General features: G+C 35.7%; 2 protein-coding genes across 6 annotated transcripts in view; both read right to left on the bottom strand.

Annotated features, from left to right (window-relative positions):
• Positions 1-10,214, bottom strand: part of DDX11 (DEAD/H-box helicase 11) — a 33,915-nt gene extending 23,701 nt beyond the window's left edge. The window contains exons 1-4 of the mRNA XM_051963509.1: positions 9,760-10,214; positions 1,533-1,712; positions 703-948; positions 17-103 (exon numbers count right to left, since the gene is read on the bottom strand). Of these exons, the coding sequence (XP_051819469.1) occupies positions 17-103; positions 703-948; positions 1,533-1,673 (474 nt within the window). The 5' untranslated portion in view covers positions 1,674-1,712; positions 9,760-10,214. The remainder of the gene's footprint in view (positions 1-16; positions 104-702; positions 949-1,532; positions 1,713-9,759) is intronic.
• Positions 10,215-11,768: 1,554 nt separating this feature from the next.
• Positions 11,769-27,358, bottom strand: part of LOC127564676 (maestro heat-like repeat-containing protein family member 1) — an 82,067-nt gene continuing 66,477 nt past the window's right edge. For 3 of the 5 annotated variants that reach the window (XM_052001397.1, XM_052001398.1, XM_052001399.1), the window contains 6 exons: positions 25,120-25,293; positions 22,040-22,198; positions 21,604-21,726; positions 20,689-20,794; positions 20,173-20,238; positions 11,769-12,429 (listed from right to left, as the gene is read on the bottom strand). In XM_052001397.1, the coding sequence (XP_051857357.1) occupies positions 12,029-12,429; positions 20,173-20,238; positions 20,689-20,794; positions 21,604-21,726; positions 22,040-22,198; positions 25,120-25,293 (1,029 nt within the window). In that variant the 3' untranslated portion in view covers positions 11,769-12,028. The remainder of the gene's footprint in view (positions 12,430-20,172; positions 20,239-20,688; positions 20,795-21,603; positions 21,727-22,039; positions 22,199-25,119; positions 25,294-27,358) is intronic. The other 2 variants (XM_052001400.1, XM_052001401.1) reach the window with 2 other exon arrangements.

Below are 27,358 nucleotides of genomic sequence, written 5' to 3'. Positions count from 1 at the left end.
AAGATACTAAACTCACCATTCTTTTGGCTGCATATTTTAAATGTACATTGTGGCGTAACTGTTGGAGACGTTCTTCTCGCTTCTTCTTCTTGATCTGTTCATCCTAAAAGATATAGAAGTCTAATAGAAGCTCCTACAGAGTCTTACATTTGACCTTTTTCTGTGAACTTGTCATAGTCATCTTCACAAGAGGCACTCTCTCCTCCTATACCTTTTCTAATATATATTTGAAATTGCTAAGTAGCTATAGCTCTTTCCTAAACCTCTCAAAGCTCCAGTTCTGCTACCCATGATAAGAAACACCAGCATTTTCTCTCCCCAATTGTGTTCTCTTAATTGATTTGTTCCTTAATTAAAGTTATGGCCACTAAGTCACATTGCCAAGAAAAATGGATAGGTCATTTCCCAAATAGAGCACTGTTAAAAATCTTGCCTGGAAAAAAAATTGCATGCTATTGCTTAATGACAACCTGCAAACATCACAGCAATGGAGGAGTATAATTAATTAAGGGCAGAAGATGGGAGAGCTAAGAAGTATTATGAAGAATCAACTGATACTAGGATCTTGGAGTCCATAAACCAAATTGAATTGGCATCTATAGATAAAAGACTGAGATGAAATCCTTTTCAGCCTAGAGTAATTCCACAATAATGATTACCTTCTCTTAATGTTTATCTTCCTCACTATCCCCAAATTTTTACCCTAAGTCTGTCTATCCTGTCCTTTTCTTCCTTCTTCTGCACAAACTGGACAATCCAATCAGGCTCCCCAGTAGACTTTGGAGCATCTGGAGCCTCCTGATTAGTAGACATGTGAGGTGGGTGTTCTTCCAGGTAATCTGGTGGAGCAATTCCTGTGTCAAGAAGATGGGCTTCTTCTTGCTGCTTCTTCTGCTCAAAGTCCCGAAGCCAAGAAAGGGCCCCACAAATGAGACTTAAGGATTTACCCTACAGAAAAAAAAATTAAATTTTAGATAGAGACTGTAAAATTCCTTCCAGTCCTTCCCCCTTTTAATGAAGCCCTGAAACACCTAGTTGAACGTTTTGTTTCTTTTCCAATCTACCTGGTGACAATAGCCTATAAAGAAGCCCAATCTTTCTTATACACAGCCCAGCATCAAAACAATGCTGATAAAAGCATAAGAAGTCTTGACAAAAGTTCTTAGTGCTGTGATTCATGAATATGAATTCAAGTTCATGCTTTCCCAAAGACTAAATTTTTTCTTATTGGGCTTATACCCATGTTCATAGCTGTGGGAGTGAAAACAAAAACAGGCAAACAACTTTGCCTAATCTCAAACTAGAAAATACAGTTACCAAAACAGAGTGGTATTTTGTCACAGAAGACAGACATGCTAATTGATAAAATTGGTTTTGGGTTTTTTATTTTTATTTTATTCTTTGGTTTTTTTATTCTTATTTTGGTAATCAAAATGAGAGAACAAATGGAAGAATCAAGCAATTTTGTCTCCAAGCTTCATTCACCCCACTCCCTCCCCATTTCTTCTTCGTTCTTTTAAGTTCATACTTACAGTGCCAGTTGGACTCTCAAATATTCCAATTTTTCCAGCTTCCAAAACACGGTACAACTCTGCCATAAAGTCCTTCTGGATAGAGTAAGGAGTGTAGGGGAAAGGGAAATGTATGCTTCCTTCCTGGGTTTGATCTGACATGTTCCTTAAAAAGGTGAGTCATTACTTGGAGTAAGCTCCCTGAGAAACAAGAAAAAGACAAAGAGCAACCCCTATGTGGAGCTTCTTTATAGGCTTTGTAATTCCTTAGCCTGTAAGATTTTTGAAGTCTCAGGTAATACTTGATAAAAACCTTCCATGATGACAAAACTTTGAACTAGAGTGATGACTGAGCAAGTAGAGACAGGCAGATAGAAGAAATCTTGTAGAAGAAGCTTCTGGTAATCTACATACACCTGCATGTAACACTGATGAGATGCAACCAAAGACAGAAGGCTCCTTGATGATCTCGGTGCTATCTGAGTAACACCTACCCTGAAGGTTATTAGAACAATCAATTTTGTCTTAGATGTTACACAGAAACTTAGTTTACAAATATGGTAAATCTAGAAGCTTAATAGTGGCCGGTGCTATTCTAGGCACTGAACGAACTATCACAGATCACTTTGATGGTGTGAACTAAGTACAAGAATATGAGGATATTAAGTATTTTAATTTTAAAAAATTTTTAAATTAGGTTTTTATACTAGGATGTGTTTAAAATAGAAAAGATGTTGAGTGAAGGCGTTTGGAAAATCCCTGTAGGTAAATGTTTTTATTTACTGTTAACTGATTAATACTGAAATAAGAAAAAGAATTGTAGCCTGTAATCTGTAATCAGTGAAATATGCACTCCTGGATTATAATTTGACTTGTTATAAATGAATTAAGGTATAACTATTTGACTATTATTAATCTACTATTGTACCATTCAAAAGAAATGCCATGAGTCACACAAAGAGAATATTATATGAAAAATACTACCAAAGGATATAAATGAAGTGGTGGTTAAGAAGAAGACCTTATTTTAAAAGTAATGGCATGATCCTCTTGACTCAGTTTTCCCACTGTGCTATTTCTTTTCTGAACAGGAAGGTTTTCCATCTGGTTAACCCTCAACCTGGCTATGATATCCTGTGAATAAAATGGCACTCTTTCATGATTCTCTCCTTCCTTTCATAACAAATTTTCACAACAATTAAGGGTGAATTGTAAAGATTTTTTAAAAATAATGAATCTTATTGTTACAATGTTCAAACATCTCTAAGTTGCTACAATTTGATGGAAAATTTGTTATTTTTATTCTGAATCTATGCTCTCCATGTTGTTTCAATTTCTTTACCTAAGCAATTAAGAGTATCAGGTCTTAGGCTTGCCATCCTCTCCCTAATACTTATAGATATATGAATATATAAACATACATATATTCATGAAAAAAATTAGGTCCTTAAAGTATCTCACTCTTTCTGAATGATCTGGGAATAAATAGTCTCTTTCTGAATGATCTGGGGGACAAAGGATGTGATATGACAAAAATGTATTTTTTACAAAGCAGAAAACTTTACTTTGAGGAAGCAACAAGATTAGTCTATTTCCCTTTGAGAACTAGATATGTAACTAATTTCCAAATGTTGGTTTTGTTTTTTTTAAATTAAGAACAGTGACAAAATGCAAAATAAACATGATAGTTCTAAAATATGTGTTTTCAGTTTTATTCTGAAGGTAATGAAGAAATACTAAGTAGAAGACTAGAATTTCTTTCAGATGCATTTAAATATTCTCATACAGATGCCTAAATACACAGACATATGTTTTAAATGTCTTTGAGTATGTTTAAATAATTGTTTATAAAGTCTCAAGTTAGACTGAAGCTTTTACATATAGAATTGTTTTACTTGTCAAAAACGTTTAAATCATGATTATTTGAAATATGAAAAGATAAAGAGGAAATAAATGTCGCCCATTTTCTTCACAAAATAACTAAAACTACTCTACTCAGCGGTATATACAACATAATGTGAAAAGAGAAGAAAAATATTTATGATCTAGGATGGTCAGAAATAGAATTCATTGTCAAACCTCATAATATTGGCCAATGAAAATGGTAAAAGTTTTAATTAACATGCTAGAAAAACAAAGGATGGCTGAGTGAAATGTTATCATTCTCCATAAACCATATTTTTTATGGTTTTACAAATAAAAACTAAAAATCTTGTGGCTTATGTGCCCAAGGAAATACATGGATAGTAAATACAGAATTAAGTATTCTCTGTTACTCAAGAGAAACTGCTGCTTGCCCTAAGGAAGTAGGCAACAATCACTTCCTCTCCTTTCCTTAGTACTTGTGACTATATTTAATATAAAATAATTGGATACAAGTTTATTAAAAATAATGTCTTTATAGTCATACAATCCTAAAGCATTTAGCTTTAGATAAAGACATCTAATTTGTTGAAACTCTTACATTAAATGAATTAGAAGAGGAGGAGCAGGAACAACCCACTATAAAGGGCAATGTTGGAACTACCATATTAAATGTAATATATGCTTTATTAAAAGCTGCACATAATAAAAATTTAATGTCATATATAATTTTTGTATGAGGAAAAATTCATGATTGTTGATACTTATCAAGTTCAGAATAAAAATATTTTTAATGGGAAAAAAATTAAAAGACAGTTTAGAGGGCAGTAGGTGGTTTAGTGCATTATGAATAATTCATTTAACCCTAATTGCCTCCCCCACCCCATCACCCCCAAAAGACAATTTAAACTCCACCTTCTACAGGCAGCTTTTCCTGGTCCTCTTTGCTTCCCCCTTTATTATAACCTTGTAGATATCTCCTGTGTATCCTATATGAAACTTTTTAGAACATTGAATTTCCTCTATTAGAGTGTGAGCTCTTAAAGGGCAAGAACCAGTTTCATCTTTTCTAATCCCCAGTGTTTAGCAGTGTCTGTCACATAAAAGATGTGCTTTAAAATTGCTTACTGAATGAATAAATCATCACCTAGCCAAAGCAGAAATGGACAGCATGTACGAAGCAGTGCTGGCCTTAGGACCCAGAAATAGCAGGTCCTCCCCAACCCTTTCATCCAGCCCAGATCCTCCTTCCTACAGCTGCCCATTCGGCAATTACCTCTGCAGGTGCTGCAGTAACCCACCTCATTAATCACAGCAAAATAAAGACCCAGAAAAGAAAGTTTTCAACTTCATAAACGTAGATGGTTTTGTCAGTGGGACAAGACACTAACAATTATCTGTCCTGTTCCTGTACCTAAGGTCTACTGGGCTTTTCCATCTTCACAGTGCCCCTGGTGCATACTAAGTACTTAATACCTGCTTGTTGACTGACTGTCCTATAGCTGAACTCTCCGTTTTGTGCTGTTTTTCCCATTATCGGGTGAACACCTAGACAGAAGCTACTATCTTGACTTTATATCTGTATCCTCAGCACTTAGCACAAAGTGGAACAAACTGTTAACACTTAATAATTTTTCATTGATTCTCCACTGGTAAAGCAATATTACTACTTTGTATGTACCCCAACAGACAGAAGGAAAAGGACCATTTGTGTTGGATCTAATCTTACAAGAAGATGTTTTGGGCAGAACCTGAAACAAGGTACTAAGTAGAACTACCCATAATCCCTCTCTCTGGAAGGAGCATAAATAGGCCAATGGGCCAGTCGGAGAGTTCTTGAGAGGAAGAGGCTACAAGTCGAGATTTCACCGGAATGACATGAAGACTGGAGCTGGCTGGAGGCTGAAGAAAGCAGAGGCAGAGGCTGAAGGACCAGACCTTTGGATTTGGTGACATTCAGAGAGAGCTCTTGGAACATTCGGAGAGAGCTCTTGGAACCAAGCAGAGAGATATGCCTCTAAGCTAACCGGGCTATATTAGAGATAATAAAAGATCTGAACTTTTATCACCTGGCTGAATTTTGAGAAGAAAAAGCTTACCACATTTGGCGCCCGAACAGGGACTAACAGACCCCTCAGTGGATTTCAGTGGAAAAGCTACGATCCTGATTCAAGTGGAAAAGCCTCTGATCCTGATCCAGTGGAAAAGACTTCAACCCAGAAATTAGGGTGAGTGCAACAAAGAAATTTTGTTAGAAGAGTTAAAGTAGAATTTCATCTAAGATGGGACAGATATTTAGAAAACAGCCTGTTTCTGTTCAAGGAAAATGTTTAGAGAGCATTGTCAAAGTTATGGAAAGCCAAGGTTTAATTATAAGTTTACAGCAAATCACTGAACTTTTACAAACTATAAAGGACATATGTCCTTGTTTCTCTCTTGATAAGGAATTAGATCTAAATGAATGGAAATTGGTTGGAGAGGATCTTTGTCAATTCTATAATAAAAATGGGCCTAACTCAATAATTAATACATATAATGTAATACAATTGGCTATAAGAAGTTATTTAAGTGATAGAATGATGAAAAGGAAAGTACAGGAGGAAGAATTGCCAACTTTACTAGGTGAAAAGGAGGATGAATCAGATGAGAATGGAGTTAATTACAATTCTGAGTATGATACTTCACAGCAGGAGGAATTAGGTGATTCCACATCTCATGACCCTCCCCCCGCAATTAACCCTTCATGGGTGGAACAAGGGGGAAGGAGAGAGACAGAAACACAGTCAGCTTCTCCTGTAAAGCAGAATTTGACAAGATTAGAACAGATTTATTATCCCATGACAGTGTATGAGCAAATTTCTAAGGCTGCAATAAAAGCTTGGAATTCTCTCCCTGGACAGAAAGATGGAAATAATGTTTTCACAAAAATAGAGCAAGGTCCCAATGAACCTTTTGCAGATTTTGTGGGACGTTTACAAACAGCTGTAATAAGAACCATTGGAGACAATGCAGCAACAGAAATAATGACTAGACATTTGGCTAAGGAAAATGCCAATGAGATTTGCAAGAGAATTATATGGGGGCTAGACAAAAATGCTCCTTTAGAAGAAATCATTAGACGCTGTGCCACAGTGGGCACAAATGCTTATTATGCCCAGACTATGATGAACATGGAAAGACAAGGTCCTTTTTGGCAGAGGAATTCTAGAGAAACTCGTCGATGTTTTCAGTGCGGAAAAATTGGAAATTCAGGATTCTGATGTCATCAACCAACAGAAAAGCAATCAGGATTACAGTTGGGAAGAATACAGGCCTTTTAAGACAACAAGACAATATCCAATGCAAACGACTCCAATGTAATTACCAGATGATGAGGAGAAATCTCAAATTTGGTAAATAGAAGGGAATTAGATTAACTGCTTGGGGAAGAGGATCTGCTTATATTTCCACAGATGGAGAAAGAATCAGATGGCTGACTATGAAACTGTTAAAAAGACTTTTAAAAGCTTCAGGAATCATTGGATTTCCTAACACAAGATGAAACTGTTTTACTTCTTGAAAAACCAGCAAGAATCATTGGGTTCCCTGAGATGAAAAATTGTTGATGAGACTTTTGCAGTACTTCAGGGCTTACAGGAACTATTGGATTCCTGGCACATGAACTAATGGACAATGGAATCCTATTGGACTGTTTCTAGGACTTATGGACATGTGTAAATTTTTAGGTTGATTCATGTTGTTACATTACTACTAGCCTGTGTTATATTGCTATGTACTTATGTAAATTATGTATAATGCCTCCCATATTGATGGATTTATGTATACCATGTATATCTGTTACAAAGTTCTGGCCCATATTGATGGATTTATGTGTACCCCCTCAGAAACCCCCTATGTTTTAAAACAAAAGAAAGTTTTCAACTTCATAAACATAGATGGTTTTGTCAGTGGGACAAGACACTAACAATTATCTGTCCTGTTCCTGTACCTAAGGTCTACTGGGCTTTTCCATCTTCACAGTGCCCCTGGTGCATACTAAGTACTTAATACCTGCTTGTTGACTGACTGTCCTATAGCTGAACTCTCCTTTTTGTGCTGTTTTTCCCATTATCGGGTGAACACCTAGACAGAAGCTACTATCTTGACTTTATATCTGTATCCTCAGCACTTAGCACAAGGTGGAACAAACTGTTAACACTTAATAATTTTTCATTGATTCTCCACTGGTAAAGCAATACTACTACTTTGTATGTACCCCAACAGACAGAAGGAAAAGAACCACTTGTACAAAAATATCTTTTGCAACACCTTATTAGGACAAAGAATTGTAAACAATTTAAGTGTCTATTAACTGGGGAAAAGCTACACTACTAGAAACATGGTAGAATATTATTTTGCATTAAGAAATGGAAAATTCAAAGAAACCCAGGTAGATTTGTATAACTGATGCAGAGTGAAATGCTCAGAACTGGAAGAAAAATTTATAAGATGTCCGCAGTAATGTAAAGGAAAACAACTGTAAATACTTGTAATATAAAATCAAAACATATCAATAAAAACTTTTTTTTTTAAGAGATAGAATAGCTTAACAGGATTTGAGCCAAATAAAGGTCAACAGAGAGGGATGGGAGGAAAAAAAAAAGAGGGGAATGAAAAATTCCAGAATCACATCATTTGCTTTTTTATCATGGTAAGTAGTGTCAAATAAGGGGAACGTTGTATAGTTAAAATGCTTAGAATTAAACAAAGGATTAGGCTCTCTCATGTCAAGCTTGGGGTTAGGATGTAGGCTAAATTGGAGTACAATAAGGTGGAGGGGCTTGTTTTTGATCCTGTGCTATTTAATATCAATGACTTAGATGGAGTTATAAATGGCATACTTGTCAAATCTGAAGACAACTTAAGCTCAGAGGCATTGTTAAATAAAGAGGACAGTGTCAAAGTCTTTTGGGGTTCTGACAGAAGCCTAAATATGTGTCAAGATGAAATATAAGTGTAAAGCTCTACCTTTTAATTTTAAAAATCACCTTAAAAACAAAAGATGGGGATGCATGAGTAAGAGATAGCATACACACACATATTAAAGATAATCCATTTTAGCAAGCATTGATTGAGCACCTACTATGTCACACCCTTTGCTAAAGCAAAATCTTCGTTCCCAAGAAGCTTACAGCTTGCCAGGAAACTACAACATGTCCATCAATAGGGACCGGAGAAATGTGTATCAAATAAAATAGAGGAGTGGGGCCAATCGAAGGTTTACAACTGGGAGAATTTGGAAAGGCTTCCTGAAGTTTGTCTTGCAGTCAACTAAGGGTTTCAAAGATGGAAAGCAGAGGTACTTTACAATGACAGAGATGGCAATCAGAACGTCATCTATAAGCAGCAGCAAATAAGCCAATTACACCCCCATATATGAAGCAGCAAATGAACCAATGAGACCGTGTAGAAAGATTCAGATTGAGATGGCTTTGAATAATAATATAAATTTTAGTCCATAGGGAATCACTGTTTATTGAGCAGAGCACAAGGCAGGGCGAGTTCCTATTCTTTATGAATGTCCACTTGGCAGCATATTAAGAGGCACTGAATAGGGCAGCCAAAGCAGGCAGGATTTATAAATTTTATGAAGACTATGTTTTGAAGTTCGCAAAAAGCTACTCATTTCAGACTCAAAAGTAGTTTGCCAGGGATTTTTTTTAAAAAATAATTTAAGAAATGGAGCCTGAAGCTAAGGTTTAGTTGAGTCATTGGCTAACGAGAATGACCAGATCCCTGACTCCATATCCTTCAAAAAATAAGACCCGCCCCCCCCCCAAAAAAAAACAACACTTGGCATTTAGGGTCTCCTCAAGCAGCCTAAAATCGGTGTTATTCCACCTGTTTTTCAAATAAGGAAACTGAGGCACAAAGAAAGACTGGGAAAGTAACTGGGATCTCTTCTGACTGCAAGTCCAGAACTATCTACTACGGGAACATTAGGCAAATCAACTGCAGCGTCTCCGGGACTTAATTTTTCTATCTATAAAACAAATCCAAAAATCCCGCTATTTAGTCCCAAAGAACTTCCCCATGACTGAGCTCTTCCGCGCACGTGCCTCATCCCATCCGGGTCTTTCGCCCAATCTCCCTCTTTCCCTTCCTCCCCTCCCCCTCCTCCCCACTCTTCTCCCCATCCGGGTCTTCCCCCTGGTGCCATCCGCCGGGTGTCCCGTCCGGCCCTTTCATCCGCGTTTTGCACCCCGCCCTTTTTGTGCCCGCCCCCTTCCACCAGTGAGAAGGAAGGACCGCTTTCTACTTAGTGCCGCTCCACGCCACACTCTTTGTCCTGCACTTGCCTCCTCCTTTTCGGCCGAGGCCGGCGCCTAGCACCAACAAAGCTTACCTCGTTTTGAAACCGCCGCTTCCCGCGGATAGCCTCGGCCTCAGGCGAGACGTAATCACGTCTCTTGGCACGCACGAACACCTCCGCGACGGAACTAATTCCGGCCGCTGAAGAACCCCGGCTAAAGAGCGAGTTCACCGCCCCCATGCTCCTGTATGCTTTCGGGTATGCGCTTGCGCTTACTGCTCCTGCTTTGGCCCCTAATGTTCGCGCGCACGTTTCTGATGCGTGCGCCCACTTACCGCATACATTTCTAATGCCGTAATCATACACTTTTTAAAAAGTATTTTTCCAATTCTATGTAAAGAGAAACTTTAACATATATTTCAATAGCTTTTTATTTTCAAAATACATGCAAAGATAGTTTTCAGCATTCACCCCTGCAAAGCTTTCCTAATCTTTCTCCTTTCCCCCAACTCTTTCCTGAGACAACAGGTAATTCAATATAGTTAAACATGTGCAATTCTTCTAAACACATTTCCATGTTTATCAACTTTTTTTTTTTTTTGGTGATTGTGGAGTGGTTTGGATTTGGTTTGTTTGGTTTTTTTTTTTTTTTTGCTGAGGCAATTGGGGTTAAGTGACTGGCCCAGGGAAATATTAAATGTCTGAAGCCAGATTTGAACTTTCAGGGCTGGTGCTCTATCCACTGCATCAACTAGTTGCCCCCATAACATTTTTTTTTTTTTTTTTTTTTTTTTGCTGAGGCAATTGGGGTTAAGTGACTGGCCCAGGGTCACCCAGCTAGGAAATATTAAATGTCTGAAGCCAGATTTGAACTTTCAGGGCTGGTGCTCTATCCACTGCATCAACTAGTTGCCCCCATAACATTTTTTTTTTTTTTTTTTTTTTGGTGGTGGTGATGTTTTTTTGCTGAGGCAATTAGGGTTAAGTGACTGGCCCAGGGTCACCCAGCTAGGCAGTGTTAAGTATCTGACACCAGATTTGAACTTTCAGGGCTGGTGCTCTATCCTCTGCATCAACTAGCTGCCCTCATTTTTTTTTTTTTTTTTTTTTTTGTTTTGAGTTCCAAATTGTCACCCTCTCTAAGGTGGTAAGCAATTAGATATAAGTCATATATGTGCAAAACGTAAAACATTTGCATATTGTGAAAAGAGAAACAGACTAACAGAAAAGAAATGAAAATAATATGCTTCGACCTGCATTCAGATTGAATCAGTTCTTTCTCTAGAAGCAAATAGCTTTTCCCTCATGAGTCCTTGTCTTGGATCACTTATTATTGCTAAGAATATCTGAGTCTTATCAAAGGTGATCATCAACACAATGTTCTCCTGGTTCTGCTCGCTTAACTTTGCATCTGCCTTTCAGGTTTTTCTAAAATTCACCTGCTCATTTCTTATAGCACAATATTATAGTACTTCTGATCCCACAATCTCACACCCTTCTATGTACACATAAAGGTATACCATGCTTCTGATCCCATAATCACTCATATACATATGAGCTCACAATCATAATACACACATGCTTCTGATCTCACAATCAATGTCATACTTTCTATGCTGGCAGGTGCATTAGATTCAAAACCTCAGATATTGTCTCTTTGTATAGAAAAAGCATAAAAAAAGGAGACCGAAAATGTTAGTTTAATCTTCAAGATTAGAAATTTGGGGGGGTTAATTTTTTTTTCATACAGGAAATCATTCCCTCATTCATCTATTTCTTTGCTTAACCACTGAAGGTTTCAGGGAATTTGACAATTAAAAGTTATAGAACTCTTAAAGAATTAAGGAGAAAATAGGTAGTAAGAGAAAGGAGTTCATGAGTTCAGAAACTCACTGGAAACATGTAGCAATGAAAGGAAGATAAGACATAAAAGTGTCATGTTTGAAGAAAAAAAAGTGAAAAAGAATGAAGACAATTAAGGAGGAAACATTTCCCTCTACTTGAGAAGTAAAACTGTGAACTGTCCCTGTTTGGGGAACTGCATGCAATTTCTTTCCCCCCTGCCTTTCTCTCCCACTAAAAACCATGAGATGAAAGCCACCTTGTTTTAAAATAAGGAAAATAGTTTTATTGATGAAAGTTATATAGGAAACCAGAAGCTCTGGAAGGGTAGAATAGACACAGTATTTTCTGGAAGCCATAACTATATTTGGGGGGGGGGTTTCTTCCTAACCCTGGAGTGTGGGGCAGATAGGGAGAAAATGGAAAGGAAGAGGGTGCTGGGTATAGGTACCAAACCAGGAAGAGATATCTGTGTAACAAATCTTCAGCTCCAGAGCAAACTCCAAAAAGGGATCAAGAATCAGGAAATTTTGAGCTCTTTCTGGACCTGATGCACAGATTTATCCAAATCTTGAGCATTTAAAAGATATTTTTGAGGAAGTATTCTCCTGGGAAACAGTTGATGATTTGTTCTTGAAGGTTCATTTTGCCTTGTGTTATCTTCAGAACTCCGCCAAAGGGACACCATTTTCCAGTGGCGAAGCTTAGACAATTTTGATATGCCCTTCTTCTTGCCTTCTTCTTTGGATTTGATGTTTTTAAAGAGCCGCTTCTTGACACCAAAAACAGGGACTTTTAAGTTTTGTCTTAGGTGTAGCCTGGTATTGGTCTTCACATAAGAAGCTGTTTCCATTTTCTTGATTGTGATGGAGACCAAACCCTGTATGGATTCCTCAGGATCATTGTTTAGTTCTTGAAGGGCTGAAAACAAAACAAAGTAGTGGTTGGGGAAAAGGCAGTCTCAAATCCTTGTTCTCTTAAGAACTATCTTCTGGAATACTACTAGTCTTTCTTCTACTGCTCTTAAAAAATTATTCCATCACATTTAAATGTAAAGCCTCTGAAGTAAGGATGCAAGGAACAAAAACAAAATGAACCTCATGAGGACTTAACAGTGATCTTCAACCCCTGTCAAAGTCTATACAGCCATGTTCATCTGCATATGAACACAAAGAGAAAATTGCCTTAACAGTTGTCTCTTCCCACAAAATCCTCTCTCTTCCAAATTTCTCTATTAAGTGTCCAGATTACACAATCCTTCCCAATCACCCAGACTCCCAACCTTGTTATCATCTTGAACTCCATATCCCACATATTTAATCCATTCAAGTCTTGTTATTTCTTCCCTCAAAAAAAATTTCATTTATGTCTACTCTCTATTCATATAGCCAACTCCAGGCACTCAGCAGCTCTCATCTAAACTAATGTAATAGCTTTTTAACTTCCTGCATTAAATCTTTCCCCACTCCAAACTTAACTCCCAACGTTATTTTTCTAAAGCTTTTGCTACACTCTTTCAACTCAAAACTCCAAATATAAAGTCCCGTTTGCTATTTAAAGTTGGACCCTTCTTGCCTTTCCAGGTTTCTTACATTTTGTAGCCTTTTATACACTGCAATCCAACTACCCCACTCCAGTTGATGTTCCACACAAATAACAGCAAGGTCTCATCTTGTCTTTTTACATTGGTTATCTCCCATGTCTACCTGGATTACTGCATTGTCATGGAGGAGGAGCTTGCCATACAGGGTTGCTCAAGTCAGACAGGTCATAGTGGAGAGTTCTAACAAAAGGGTAACCCCTTAGAGATGGAAATGCCAAACTACTGTAGTATCTTAAATGCCAAACTACTGTAGTATCTTTGCAAACACACACACACACACACACACACACACACACACACACACACACACACACACACAATACTAAAATGATAAAAAGAGATAACATCAGAAGATGATGCTATTGGGGATGAGAGGAGTACAATTACAAGTAGCTCCAGTACTAATAAAATGTCTGGCCCCTCAAGAGAAAAGGAAGCTCAGCTGTGGATGCATCTAGTGATGAAAAGAGATAGATTAAACATTAACATCTCAGGGGTCCCTAAACTTAGGAATGGGTGAATCTCTTAGAAGAAACATAAGAACCTTCATAGTTAGTAAAAGGGTGATAAAAGCAATGCAGGGGTAAATCTCAAAAATGACTGAATGATATCTGTTTAAATCCAGGACAAACCATTATTTCAATAATACAAGTCTATGCTCCAGTCATTAATGATGAAGAAGCCAAAGGGTTCAGTTCTATAAAGATTTATAACATCTTCTAGAAATAACACCCCTAAAATGTTACATCGATCATAGGAGACTGGAATGCTAAAGTGGGAAATCAAAAGATAATTGTAAATAACAGGCAATGTTTAACCTTGGAGTACAAAATGAAAAAGATCAAAACCTAAGAGTTTTGTCAAGATTACTTGCTGGTCATAGCAAACACTCCTTTTCAACAACCCAAAAGGAAACTCTATACATGGACATCACCATTCAACACAGAATTATAGAAATCAGATTGATGATATATTTTGCTGCCAAAGATTGAAAACTCTATATAGTCAGTTAAAACAAAACCTGGAGCTGATTGTGGCTCCGATCATGAGTTACTCATGGCAAAATTTAGATATGTCAAATTAAAGAAAGTAGGGAAAGCCATCAGACTATACAAGTATGAATTAAATAACATTCCTTGTGAATATGAAATGGAGGTGATGAATAGTTTTAAGGGATTAAATATGCTGGATAGAGTATGTAAAGAACTTTGGTCAGAGGATCACAGTACTATACAGTAGGTAATTATTTTAAAAAAAAACCTTCCAAAGAAGAAGAAAAACTAAAAACTAAAAAGGATGCATAATGAGGCTTGATAAATAGCTGAGTATAGAAAAGAAAGGAAAAAGGGAAAGAGGTACCCAACTAAGTGCAGAATTCCAGAGTATAGCAAGGAAAGCTAAGGTTTTCTCAAATGAGAAATGCAAAGAAATAGAAAAAACCAATAGAATGAGAGGGGCCAGAGATTTCTTCAAGAAACTTAGAGATATCAAGGGAATATTTCATGCAAAAATGGGCATGATAAAAGACAAAAATTATAGGAACTTAGAAGAGAGATTAAGAGGTGGCAAGAACCATACAAGAAAGATCTTAACATTACCAAATAATCATGATGTGTGGCTACTGATCTAACAACATACCTCCTAGAGAATGAAGTCAAATGGGCCTTAGGAAGCATTGCTAACTATAAGGCTAGTGGAGATGATAGAATTCCAACTGTGAATCTAAAATTCTAAAAGATAATGATGCTGTTGAGTGTTTCAATATGTCAGAAAATTTGGAAAGCTCAACAGTGGACACTGAATTTCAGTTTATATCCCAAACCTAAAGAAAGGCAAGGCCAAGGAATATTCAAAATACCAAATAATGACACTCATTTCACATGTTAGCTAACAAGGTTATGATTCTTCAAGCTAGATTTCAGTAATATGTGAACCAAGAATTACCAAAAGAGCTGGCTAGTTTTTGAAAAAGCAGAAGAACTGGAGACCAAATTGCCAGCATTTGCTGGATTATGGAGAAAGCAAGAGAATTCTGCTAAAACATTTACTTCAGCTTCATTTACTACAAGTCTCTGATTATGTAGATAATAACAAAATCAGGCAAGTACTCAAAGAGGTAGGAGTGCCAGAACATCTTATTTGTCTCCTGATGTATCTGTATAGGTCAAGAAATAATATTTAGAACTGAATATGTAATGTTATTAATTTCTTTTAAGACTGGGAATAGAAGATGATGGGGCTGTATATTATCATCTTATTAACTTATGCCTATTCCAGGCTGGAGAAATAGAAAGCCAGAATTAATGTTGCCAGGAAAAATATTAACAATCGTAGATGTGCAAATGATATCACTCTGATAGCAGAAAGTAAAATGGAAATAAGAAACTTCTTGATGAGAGTAAAAGAGGACACTATAAAAGTTGGCTTGAAGCTTAACATCAAAAAACCAAGATCTTGGATTATGTCCTGGCAAATAGAAGGCAAAGAAATAGAAGCTGTGTATATTCTTGACCTCAAAGATCACCACAAACAATGACTGCAGCTATAGAATCAAAAGATGCTTGCTCCTTGGCAGGAAAGCTATGGCAAATCTGGGCAGCATACTAAAAAGTAGAAAAATCATCTTGTGGACAAAGGTCCATTCAGTTAAAATTTTGTTTTTTCAATAGCAATGTATGGCTGTGAAAGTTGGACCACAAAGAAAGCTGAGTACCCCAAAAGTGACACTTTCAAATTGTAGTCTGGAGAAGACTTTTGAGATCCTTTCAACAGCAGAGAGATTAACTCAGTTAATACTTAAGTAAATTATTTCAGACTATTCATTGGAAGATCAAATAATGAAACTAAAAATTTAAATATGTTTGCCATATAATGAGAAGACTGGACCATTGGAAAAGACCCTGATTTTAGGAAAGATTGAAGGTAAAAGAAAAAGGGGAGGGCAGAGGATTGATTGATAGGTAATGTCATGGAAACAACAAACAAACTTGGACGGATTTTGAGAGATAGTGGAGGACAAAAGGGCCTGGTGTCCATTGGATCATGAAGAGTTGGATACAACTGAACAACAAAAATGGAATGCTTTCTATCTTCATCTCTGCCTCTTAGTTCTCCTGTTTCCTTCAAGTCTCATAAAAAAAAAATAATAATTTGCAGGAGGCCTTCCCTTGTCCCACCCCTTATCCCTTACCCACACCAGCTTCTGTGGTTACTTTTACTTTTCATCTACTCTTTTTCTATCTTTATATATACTATATCTGTATTTAGTTATTAATAAGTAATTTTGAGAACAAGAACTGCTTTTGTCTTTCTTTGTATAGCCAATACTCAGTACAGTACATACATATATATGTATATATATTAAGTGCTTAATAACTACTTATTAACTATTATTATTAACTGACTAGCTATATTGGAAAGGATTAGATATGAAATGTGGAATTTCCTAACTCCAAAGTTTGCTAAATATTGCTAGAGAGGGCAGAATCTCTTTCCCTGAGAAAAACTGTAAAATTTGGGGAGCTGGAAAAAAATTCTTAAGAGAATATAATTCTCTAAATGTAATTCAACTTCTTCATTTCACCTTCGATCCAACAATTGAATGTAATTCAACTTCTTCATTTTACATTTGGTGAAATTGGAGCTAAGTTATTTCCTCAGTCTATTAGTTAATAAATAGCAGCAAACACAATCCTTTAACTCCAAAGTTTCCTTAAGGTCCAATGGTTAAGTCAAAACAAACTCCCAAAGACTTTAGTAAGTGAGAATGTAGAGAGCTTTCCACTACTTTGGGTCATCCATGCCTCCTAGATACTTTGATTATTATAACACTGCCCTCTCCTATCTCTTTTACCTGTCTGAAAACTCCACTATCTCTTTTACTATTTCATTTTTTTCCCTCTCATTTCCTAAAGTGTGAATGTCCCTAGAGTTCCTTTCTAGACCTTCTTCTCTTCTTTCTATACTTTCTTGCTTGGTCATTTCATTTGCTTCTATAAATTCAATTAATACACCTATACAAATGAAACTCAAATCTACCTATAAAAGCACTAATCCCTTGCTAAACTCTAGGCCCACAATTCCTAACTGCCTGCTAACCTTTCCACCTGAATATCCTGATGAAACTTCCTGATGAAACTTCCAATTCAATTTATGCAAAAGTGGAAGCTTCCCTCTGAAACTTGTTTATCTTCAACTTCCCTATTTCTTTGATGATACACTATCCTCTCAACCATCCAAGTAATTTTTCCATTTTCTCTCTCTGCTATCCTTTCTCCCAATCCAACCAATCCCATAAATTCTTTATATCATAAAATTTCTTGCATCCTTCCTTATCTTTCCATTGGGTTTACATTCTAATCTAGTTCAGATCCTAAGTATCTATTACCTGGAGTATTATAATAACTTCTTAATTTATCTCCCCATCTCCAATCTCCACTAGCCAACCCCCACAACCTCCCAAAGATACCATTCTTCAAATAGAGGTCAGCAAAAACAACTTTGCAAAGACACAAAACTAAACATGTTATGTCTCTTCTAAAAATTTCAGTGGTTCCCTATTGCTGCTGGGATAGAATAAAAATATATAAATAACTTAGCCTACCTTTACATTGATCACTTTATAGAAATTTAAGAATAAAAGCTTAAAAATAAAAAGTAACGTATTTTTATTATAGTATTTTAAATTTTATAAAGAAATTTCTTTATAACAGTTCTGAAGATAGTGTCCATGTTATTTCTAGTTTACAGACAAGGAAATGAGATTAAGTGATTTGCTCACAGTCACCCAGTCCAAAAATGTCAGAATGAGAATGTCTCCTCACTGCAGTTCCAGCACTCTTTCCCACACCCCACTTTCATGGTTTGGTCCTTGTCCTTGAGTCATTTATGGTTTTCAAGGGAAGATGAGATAAATGCAAATGAAACAGTTAAGAACTGTATGTTCTTAATGTATTATGAAATACTAAAATGTGTAATTTATACAGTAAATTCTATAGGACTTCCTGGAAGAGAAGTCAATGTGATTTAGTTAAGCTTTCCAGAGGAGGGGGAGAACATCTGTGGTGGGGAAGATGCCAAAAGGCTTCCCAGAAGAGGTGATACCAGGTGAGAGCCTTGGATTAGGATTTTGAAAAGCAGAGTCGGAAGAGAAAGCATTTCAGGCATAGGATACAAACTGTGTAGATAGATAGGAGTAGAAAGCATCATGCTGAGTTCAGGAATACTTTGGCCAGACTACATAGTGTTTAAATAAGTTCTGTCAATTCTAATTTTACAACACAAGTGTGAGATTTGTCCCTTAGAAGAACCAGAGAAAGCTAAGGAAGACATAGCAGCTCTCCCTCTTTCTCCATTCTCCCTCCATTAATCAATCAAGCAATAAACTTTTATTAAGTTCTTGCTATGCACCAGACACTATACTAAGTGTTGGTAATACAAAAAAGGAAAAAATCCTTGTTCTCAAAGAGTTTAACATCCAACAGGAGAACTTGCAAAAATATACAAAATAAGCTACATCGAAGACAAATAGGAAATAATTGAGAGAGAAAGCACTGGAGTTAAGAAGGGCTAGGGATGGATTCCTATATAAAGTAGTGTTTTAGTTGGTACTTAAAGAAAGTCAAGGAGGTCCACAGTAGAGCAAAAGAAGGTTGGGGGACAGCCAGAAAAAAATGCCTGCAGCCAAGAGATGGAATCTTGTGTGTGGAATAGCCTGAAAGCCAGTGTTACTAGATTGAAGATAGAGTGTGGGGAATAAGATGCAAGAAGACTGAAAAGGTAAGAGAAAATTAAGTTATGAAGGGCTTTGAATGAACACCAAGCATCTATGAAGCCCATCACCAAGGCAGAAGACATGGAGGATGTTAGAGGAATCTCTATTGATATAGCTAGAAGTTGTCATCTCTCTATAAGAACACAGTGTGGGGCTAGAGGGCTTAAACAGAGATATATTTCAGTAAAAATAGGGAGCCACTAAGTTGCACATAAAAATGTCTGTAGGCTGCATATTGACTTGATTTCAAAATATTTTCTATTTTATTTTGTTAAATCTTTAAATTATAATATTATATAATATTTAAATATATATATTGATTTTATTGAATATTTCTCAATTACATTTTAATCTTGGAATTTGGGAGTATTTTCTTAATCTTAGTACTTTTCCTTTGAAATTGCCTCTAGTTTATCTTGTTATATTTTATTGGCACAGTATTGCTATCTTTTTTTGCCTTCATTTGTATTCCCGATGTTTAAGATAGTGTCTATCACAGGGCAGACACTTAATGTGTATTGACTGACTGACTCTCTGTAATGAGCTGCAATGGGAAAAGTCCTAACCTGGGAGTCAGAAGACTTGGATTTTAGATCTAGCTCTTCTGCTTACTAGTTGCTAGAATTCTTTGGGATATCACTTCTTTCATCTATAAAATGACAGGATTAAACTAGGACTGGACTAAAGAATTCCTAGAATCCTTTTCTAGTTCCAGAATTATTTAATTTTCATGTAGAAAGACCTTGGAGAAAAATTCAAGGATTAAACAAGGATTGGGCTAGAGAATTCCAAGAATCCCTTTCCAGTTCCAGAATTATTTAAGTTTCATGTAGAAAGACCTCGAAGAAAAATTCAAGTTTCTTCAGATAATAAGACTTGAAATAACAATTTGCATTTCATTCCTTTCAATTAGTCAATACTGTTTATGGAACAACCATACTTTACCAAGTCTTTTTAATATTGATATGAGAAGACAGTTTAAAGCCTTTCCCTGAGTCATTTTTCTATCTCCCTTTCTATTCTGGATGTAGTGAAAAGAGTGCTGAACTGGAGACCAAAAGCCTTGTTGTGAGACTTCAGACCTAGTCATGTCATCCATCTTGGTATCAGTTTCCTCATCTGTAATATCACACATTTTGTGCTTTGTTTCTCACAGGAGGGATGGTAAGGAAAAGTTTTGATAAACTGTAAAGTGATATAGAAATGTGAGTTGTTAATTTATAAGTTAGAGATAATCTCTATTCTACCCTTTGGGCTAATTAATCTAGATCACTTTAATATGTCTCACCATTCAGCAGCTGCTCTACATCTTCTTCATATATCTCATTCATATTTAGTTTCATAACAGTTTGTCCTAAAAATAAAGCAAAAACAAAACCAAATTGCTTCTGAACTTGTCCCACCCATTCACCTCTTCCTTTACATCTCTATGAAAAATTCCAAAAAACTAAGAAATGCTCAGAAGCCAAAATATCAGTAACCTTACTAAATAACTTTTCCTTCCCACAGGCTTTAATGACCATTTAGCTCAATGTTTCTTGAAAAATGAAATCATCTTTCAAGATCACTTTCAGCTTTGCATCTATAATGATACACTCTGTAATATGCAAAAATCAAGGGTAAAGATTTCTTGGAAATAGGACCAATTTTATAAATTGGTACAAACTCAAGAAAAGATAAAGTCAACCAAACTGTAATACTGTTCAAGATTACTCATTTTACAGAAGGGAATAAATTTAAAGGAAAGGGGATAAGAAGAGAGAAATTCTGGAAAGTGGAGTCCAAAAAAACAAGTTGACTTTACCTATGAATGTGATTGCTGCTGCCCGAATGAAGGGCCGTGGGCTCTTTAGGAACCCAAAGCTCTGGAACAGTAACTTTCCCACCAGCTGACTTTGATTTGTGCTGACCTGTGGAAGCAACAAGGGATGATGCTGGCCCTCCTCCATGGGGGAAGCTGCTTTTCAGAATATGTGACCACAGTTTTCTCTTCTTTTCTCCAACCAACATGTTTTTTTCATTCCTCACCCATAACTCAATACATTTAAGCCTATGCTTGCTCAAACTTGGATATCAAGATTACCTTGGTAAGAACTACATTAGAAGCTCTTAGCTCTGTCATATGTCCTCTAAATATTAAGTTTACATCCTCATGTTTTGAATCCTGACACTTCAACCCATGGATGGTACCCATCCATGATCTCTCAAATCTACATGCTTTCCTAAATCTTGTCTGACTACATGATTACTAGGTTTCATTTCCTCAAACTGCTGTTCTTTCAAACATTATCTAATACCCGAATTCTTGCTTTCTTGTACATTCTTGATTTCTGGTAAATATAAGTCCCTAATCTCCAGTTAGTGCCTGATGTCTGAATACCATTCCCTGGTGAATTCTTCCATACTGCTACCTATATGCTTAATATAACATTGTAAGGATTACTGGGGAAGCTCAACAGCTAACACTGAGAGAACAGTTATATTACAAGTCAGGAATTTTAGGAACCCAAAATTTATGAATAATGGAGAATGGAGAGTTAATGCATGGAAGAATAGAGGAATGGAGCTTTGAAAAGTAGAAAAGGAAACAAAATAATGCTTTTTGGTTTTTTTAATCCCCCATTTGCCATCTCTTTCCCTATCTCTCATACCCTACTATGTCTCAGAGTCCTCTCAGCCAGTATGGTAGCTGTGACTTATAAGAAACTTTTTCACTCACCAGACATTTGCATGCTTCTTCCAATATCTTAACATGGTCAGTTATGATTGTGGTTTGGAATGTTTGCCTGAGCGATGTCCAGCCAATCCCAATAGCCCATTCAATCAAAGCTTTTCCACAGACCTGTTAAATAGAAAGAGGAAAATCCCAGGGGCTTTCCAAAAGGAAATCCTTCCATAGACCATCATAGCTAAGGCAATAAATGGCTTAGATAAAGGGTCAAAGAACTTGGAACAAAATGGGATGATGGAACAGAGAACTAAGTATGAAAGACTATATATGATGCCATGGACAATGAATCAAAACTGGCTATAGACCTAGAGATATAGGGGTGAGATACATGGCCAAGCCAAGAGCCTTTGGCTTTTCCACTGACAAGGACAGGGAAAGAAGGGTAATGTGACCTGTAATCTGAAAGGGGAAAGATCAATCTCACCTTGGCTACCTCTATATTATTATCTTGAATGCTAATCAGTAGAGGAACCAGAAAACTGTAGAGTGCATTTCGGGTTTTAGGGCCTGGTCTGAACTTGTAGACTTGATGCAGCATGTGGCTGAGGGCAGAGGTGGCTGAAATCCGTACTTGGTCCCTCTCCTGCCATGAAAGAGCACAGTGAAAATGTCCAGGTGATGGTTTCCTATGACCCTGCCCTGCACAGGTACAAAACTCTCACAGCTCTCACATTATTTTCTACCCCTTAAAAATACACTGGTCACTTCTTGTGTATATAGTGAAAATATTGAACATTACTCACATATTCAAAACTTCTGTGGCTATTTGTTCAAATAATTAGAGTATGGGACAAATGAACTCAGTTCCCTTAGAAGCTATAGCTAGAGACTGTACCTGTAACCTGCCCAGCCGTCTAGGTATAAGTGGCCACATGCTCACAAAGGGGACAGATATCAGTATATGCTATTACTATTTGAAATGTGTCTTGCTGTCTTGGAGACTTGGAGTCAGTAGTATACCCTTCACTTGAAAACAAATGTCAGTATTATGTATTTTATCCTAAATAGTGTCATCAGTATGTTTGTCTTAGACACTGAATCAAAAGTCCTGAATATTGTAATGTAATAAAAAATAATTAATTAACTAAATTTTAAAAATTAAATTTAAACTTCTGAACATAGAAAACAAAGTGCCAGTTTTTTAAAATCAGTAAAATGCATCCAGAAAGAGGGGTTTGGAATTATACCAAAGAGTTATAAAATTGTGCATACCTTTTGATGCAGCAGTGTCGCTAGGTGGGCCTGTATCCCAAAGGGATCATAAAAGAGGGAAAGGGACTCACATATGCAAACATGTTTATAATAGCTTTTTTTTGTGGTGTCAAGGAATTAGAAATTGGGTGGATGCCTATCAGTTGGTGAATGGCTGAATTTGCATTGGAATATAAATGCAATGGAATATTATTTTTATTAGAAATGAGGAACAGGCTGATTTCAGAAAAACATAGAAAGACTTATATGAACTGATATTGAGTGATGTGAGCAGAACCAAAAGAACACAGTAACAGCAAGATTATATGATGATCAACTATGATAGACTTAGCTCTTTTTAGCAATTATGATGCTCCAAGACAATTCCAATAGACTTGGGATAAAAAATGCCATTCACATCCAAAGAGACAATGATGGAGAGTAAATGTGGATTGAATCATACTATTTTCTTTTTGTTTTATTTTGTTAATTTTCTTTTTCTGTCTCATGTTTTTTCCCTTTGTTCTGATTTTTCTTTTCCAACATAACAAATATGAAAATATGCTTCAAATTATTATACAAGTATAACTTATACCAAATTTTTGGCTGTCAAGGGGAAAAAGAGAGGGAAAGAGACAAAATTTAGAATGCAAAATATTATAAAAATGAATGTTGAAAACTACCTTTACATGTCATTGAAAAGATAAAATACTATTGAGAAAAAAGTTTTTTTAATTGCTTCCAGAAAAAAAAGCAAAACAAAATTTTATGCTGCAAATTCCAAGACACATAGTGATTAAATTTAACAATTGCACTGACAATTAATAAATTCTGCAAGTGACCAAGACAAATATCTTCAAATATAAGGTATTTATATTTGACAAACCACACAAGACTATTATGTGTCTACTAGACACAACAGGAGAGAATGGAATAATGTGTTCCAAGGAGCAAAGAAACTCAAAATTTTCTATCCTTCAAATCTGAATTTCACCATTAATTTTTAAAAAATGGATCTCATATCTAGCAAACTATCAAGATGACAAAAAAAATGGTAGTTAATCATGAATCACTACAACTACGTTGGAAATCAATTGGAATTATGCAAATAAGGTGACAAAAATGCCCAAACTCTTTGAGCCAGATATTCTATTATTATTATTATATCCCAAGAAAGCCTATTATAAGAAGAAAATATCCTATATACTAAAATATTTACAACCTCACTTTTTGTGATAGCAAAAATTTAGAAATAAAATTGAAATTCATTGAGGAATGGGTAAAGAAAAAGTGGTTCATGAATTTAATGAATATTTCTGTGGCATAATGACAGATGTGATGAATATAGAGAGGCATGAAAAGAACAACATGAATGGATGCTGAATGATGTAAGCACAGCCAAAAAAACAATATATGAAATGACCACAACAATGAAAATGGATGGGATAACCAGACACTCAAAAAAAAAAAAATCCAAAGTGAATAAAGAACACACACAATTCGAAAGAATAACTATTAAAAAAAATTCCTATCCCACTGCTTTACAGGGAGGTTCACAAGTGCTGTACATTGTACATATTGTCAAATTTTTTGATGTATTGATGAATTATGCTGATTTTTTTCCTCTTTTGTGTTTTTAAATATTATTTGTTATATAAAAGGGCTCTGTGGGAAAGAAAAAGAAGAGAAATATTAGGGCAGACTATGTTAAATCTTGTTGTTGTTAAATGTTAAAGAGATAAAGATGTTAAAAATGATAAAGAGAAAGAGAGATTTTTTTTTAAGAGTGTATTATTGAGTATTTTCTCCTACTGAGTAGAGATTACAGCTCTCTTCTAGTGCCAACTCTTGTGTGTTCTGTATTCCAAACTAAAATATGTATATTTCTCTCAGCAATTATTATACTGCTTCTTTTGATAAATATTTTTGCATTCTCTTTGTGATTAATCTTTTTTCTCTAATAAGGATATGGTGGGAGAAATTAGATCAATTAAGATAAAATCACCCTCTAAGTTTAGGGTAGAACTATTTCCTTTGCTCTTAGTGACCAAAGTGGCTTCTAGCTTAAATCCCAACTAGATTGTAAACATCTTATATGTAAAAAAGAGATATAATTCCAAGCCCTATTTTTCTCTTGAAGGTAGAACAATGAGGGAATAATTGCCCTGCCATAGCTATCTCTTTAATATCTACAAAGATGGAACTCTTCTCTCCCCTGGCTATAGAGTAGGGCATTCCAAATCTATCTATAATTTCTTGTTGTATGTGGGCCATCTTGTCCTTTGTCACACAGTCTATAACTGTTACACATACATCATTGATGAGGGGTCGTAGTTGGTTGGCGATACTGCAAAAGGCCCTCTTGGTTACAATTCCTTCTGCATAACAAATGATATTGCGTAGTCCCTTCACTGCCTGCACTGCCACCAGCTCCTCCTCTTTCAGGAAGCTCCGAATGACTGGAAGTAAAGATGCAAGTGTCCCTACCTGAAGGAATAATGGAGAGGTTATTAATTGCTAGGAGAATGAGCTTCACTGTGAGCAGAATTAAGTATTACAAAGAAGATTTGCAGTGAACTAGTTGAAGCTTAAGAGCAACTATATGCTGGAGAGATTGATAAGACTAAAAGAGTTCAATAGTTTAGCAACTAATTAATATAGTCAATCCTCAATAGTCCAATAATTAATTTTCATGACTTCAAGCCTTTACATGATTTTATTAATAATCTCATTTTAACTTTCTTGTTATCAACCATTAGCCTTATGTTTAGTGGAGGAAAAAAGCGGGGGAGGAGTGATGCATACAAATTTGTGGATTGGCTAATATCCTATTAGGCACTTTACTGGTCTTATTCATCCTACCACTGTAAAAAGCTTCTGTGTATTTGTTATATGTTTTCATTGTTTGCCTTTAAAACTTGAGTTTTGTGCTGCAGTTATGACCCCAAAGCATAGTGTGAGTCCTTTGGCCTCTTAATATCTTCCAACAGCAGTGATTAAAATCTCAGCAATTTTCCCCTTGGTTTTCAGAGGACAGCCAAGATAGAGAGATTTATAAAATTGTAGCATATGGTACAACATCCTCCTATTGCTATCTGATAGAATAAGTAGAATTCAGGCTAAAAAATGTTTTAATTGTATTTGCCGTACAGTATTTATGGTACTAGGGGCAACTATGTAGATAGTTAATTCTCAGAATCAAGAATATACAAGTTTTAAGTCAAGTCTCAGATACTAGTTGTTGTGATCCCAGTGGATAAATCATTTAACATTGTTTGTCTCAGTCCCTCATCCATAAAATGACATGGAGAAGGAATTGGAAAACCATTCCAATATCTTTGCCAAGAAAACCCTAACTGGCTCAAGAATGGTACACAATTGAAATTATATAAAAACATCATTTATAGTATTACAGATATTATATGTTATAAGAAGTGAATTTTGCCTGAAATCAATTTTTTAATCGAGATGTTAGCACAAGATGCCATTGAATTCTAGGGAATTATTATCAAGAAAAATCTTTTTTTATATTACTGTTTTTATTTTGTATGTTGCATTTTATGGGATTTTTTTATAGATACTATATTAGGAAAATTACAAGTTATCAGAATTAATATTTTATTATAATAAATTTAGTTAAATCAAATTAACATTAAATTTAATAAATTTATTATAATAAAAATAATATTTTATATACAATTTTATATAAAAATATTTTATTATAAAGAATTTTATGTAGAAAAGTGTATTTTTGGCAATCTATAACAAAAGATTATAGTTTTTATTGGTTGTGGGAACCAAATTTTCTCTTTCCCACAAGTTTAATGTCATGTCAACATTCATGTTTTTTCCTTTTTTTCTTTTTTCTAGGAACCTTACCCATGCAAAAGTTGAGGACTAAATAAGATGAAAAATGGAAGATGTAGTACAATGAATCTGAGAATTCAGAGCTTGAGAGTTTGAGGGTCATGGAAATAGAGAAATGGGGCTTTTAAGGACTAGAAATTAATATGTAATCATAGAATTATGTCATATTTGATCTGAGAGGGATCTTGAGAGTTTCTCCACTCCAATCCCTCTATTTTATGCATGATGCAACTGAGATCATCCTAAGATTATAAGAAATGAGCATAGAGTTCATCTAGTCTTATTTTTGTGTTTACAGATGGAGAAAACAAGGTCCAAAGAGCATAAAATGACTTATCCAAGTGGTCTGGGTAGTGTCAGAACCAAAATTCAGATCTAAGTCTCCTGACCCCAAATCTAATGTTTTTTCCTATAATATCCTCTAGTCTAGTTAATGGCACAAACTTGCACGCATAACTCCCCCCCTTTTTTTTCCTCTACTGAACATAGGGCTAATGGTTGATAACAGGAAAGTTAAAATGAGATTACTAATAAAATCATGCAATGGCTTGAAATCATGAAAATTAATTATTGGACTATTGAGGATTGACTATATTAATTAGTTGCTAAACTATTGAACTCTTTTAGTCTTATCAATCTCTCCAGCATATAGTTGCTCTTAAGCTTCTATTAGTTCATTCAGAAT

The sequence above is a fragment of the Antechinus flavipes genome, chromosome 5, assembly GCF_016432865.1.
Source record: "Antechinus flavipes isolate AdamAnt ecotype Samford, QLD, Australia chromosome 5, AdamAnt_v2, whole genome shotgun sequence".
NCBI classification, from domain to species: domain Eukaryota; kingdom Metazoa; phylum Chordata; class Mammalia; order Dasyuromorphia; family Dasyuridae; genus Antechinus; species Antechinus flavipes.
Note: the sequence above shows the minus strand (reverse complement) of the source record. Positions and strands in the feature narration are given on the sequence as shown.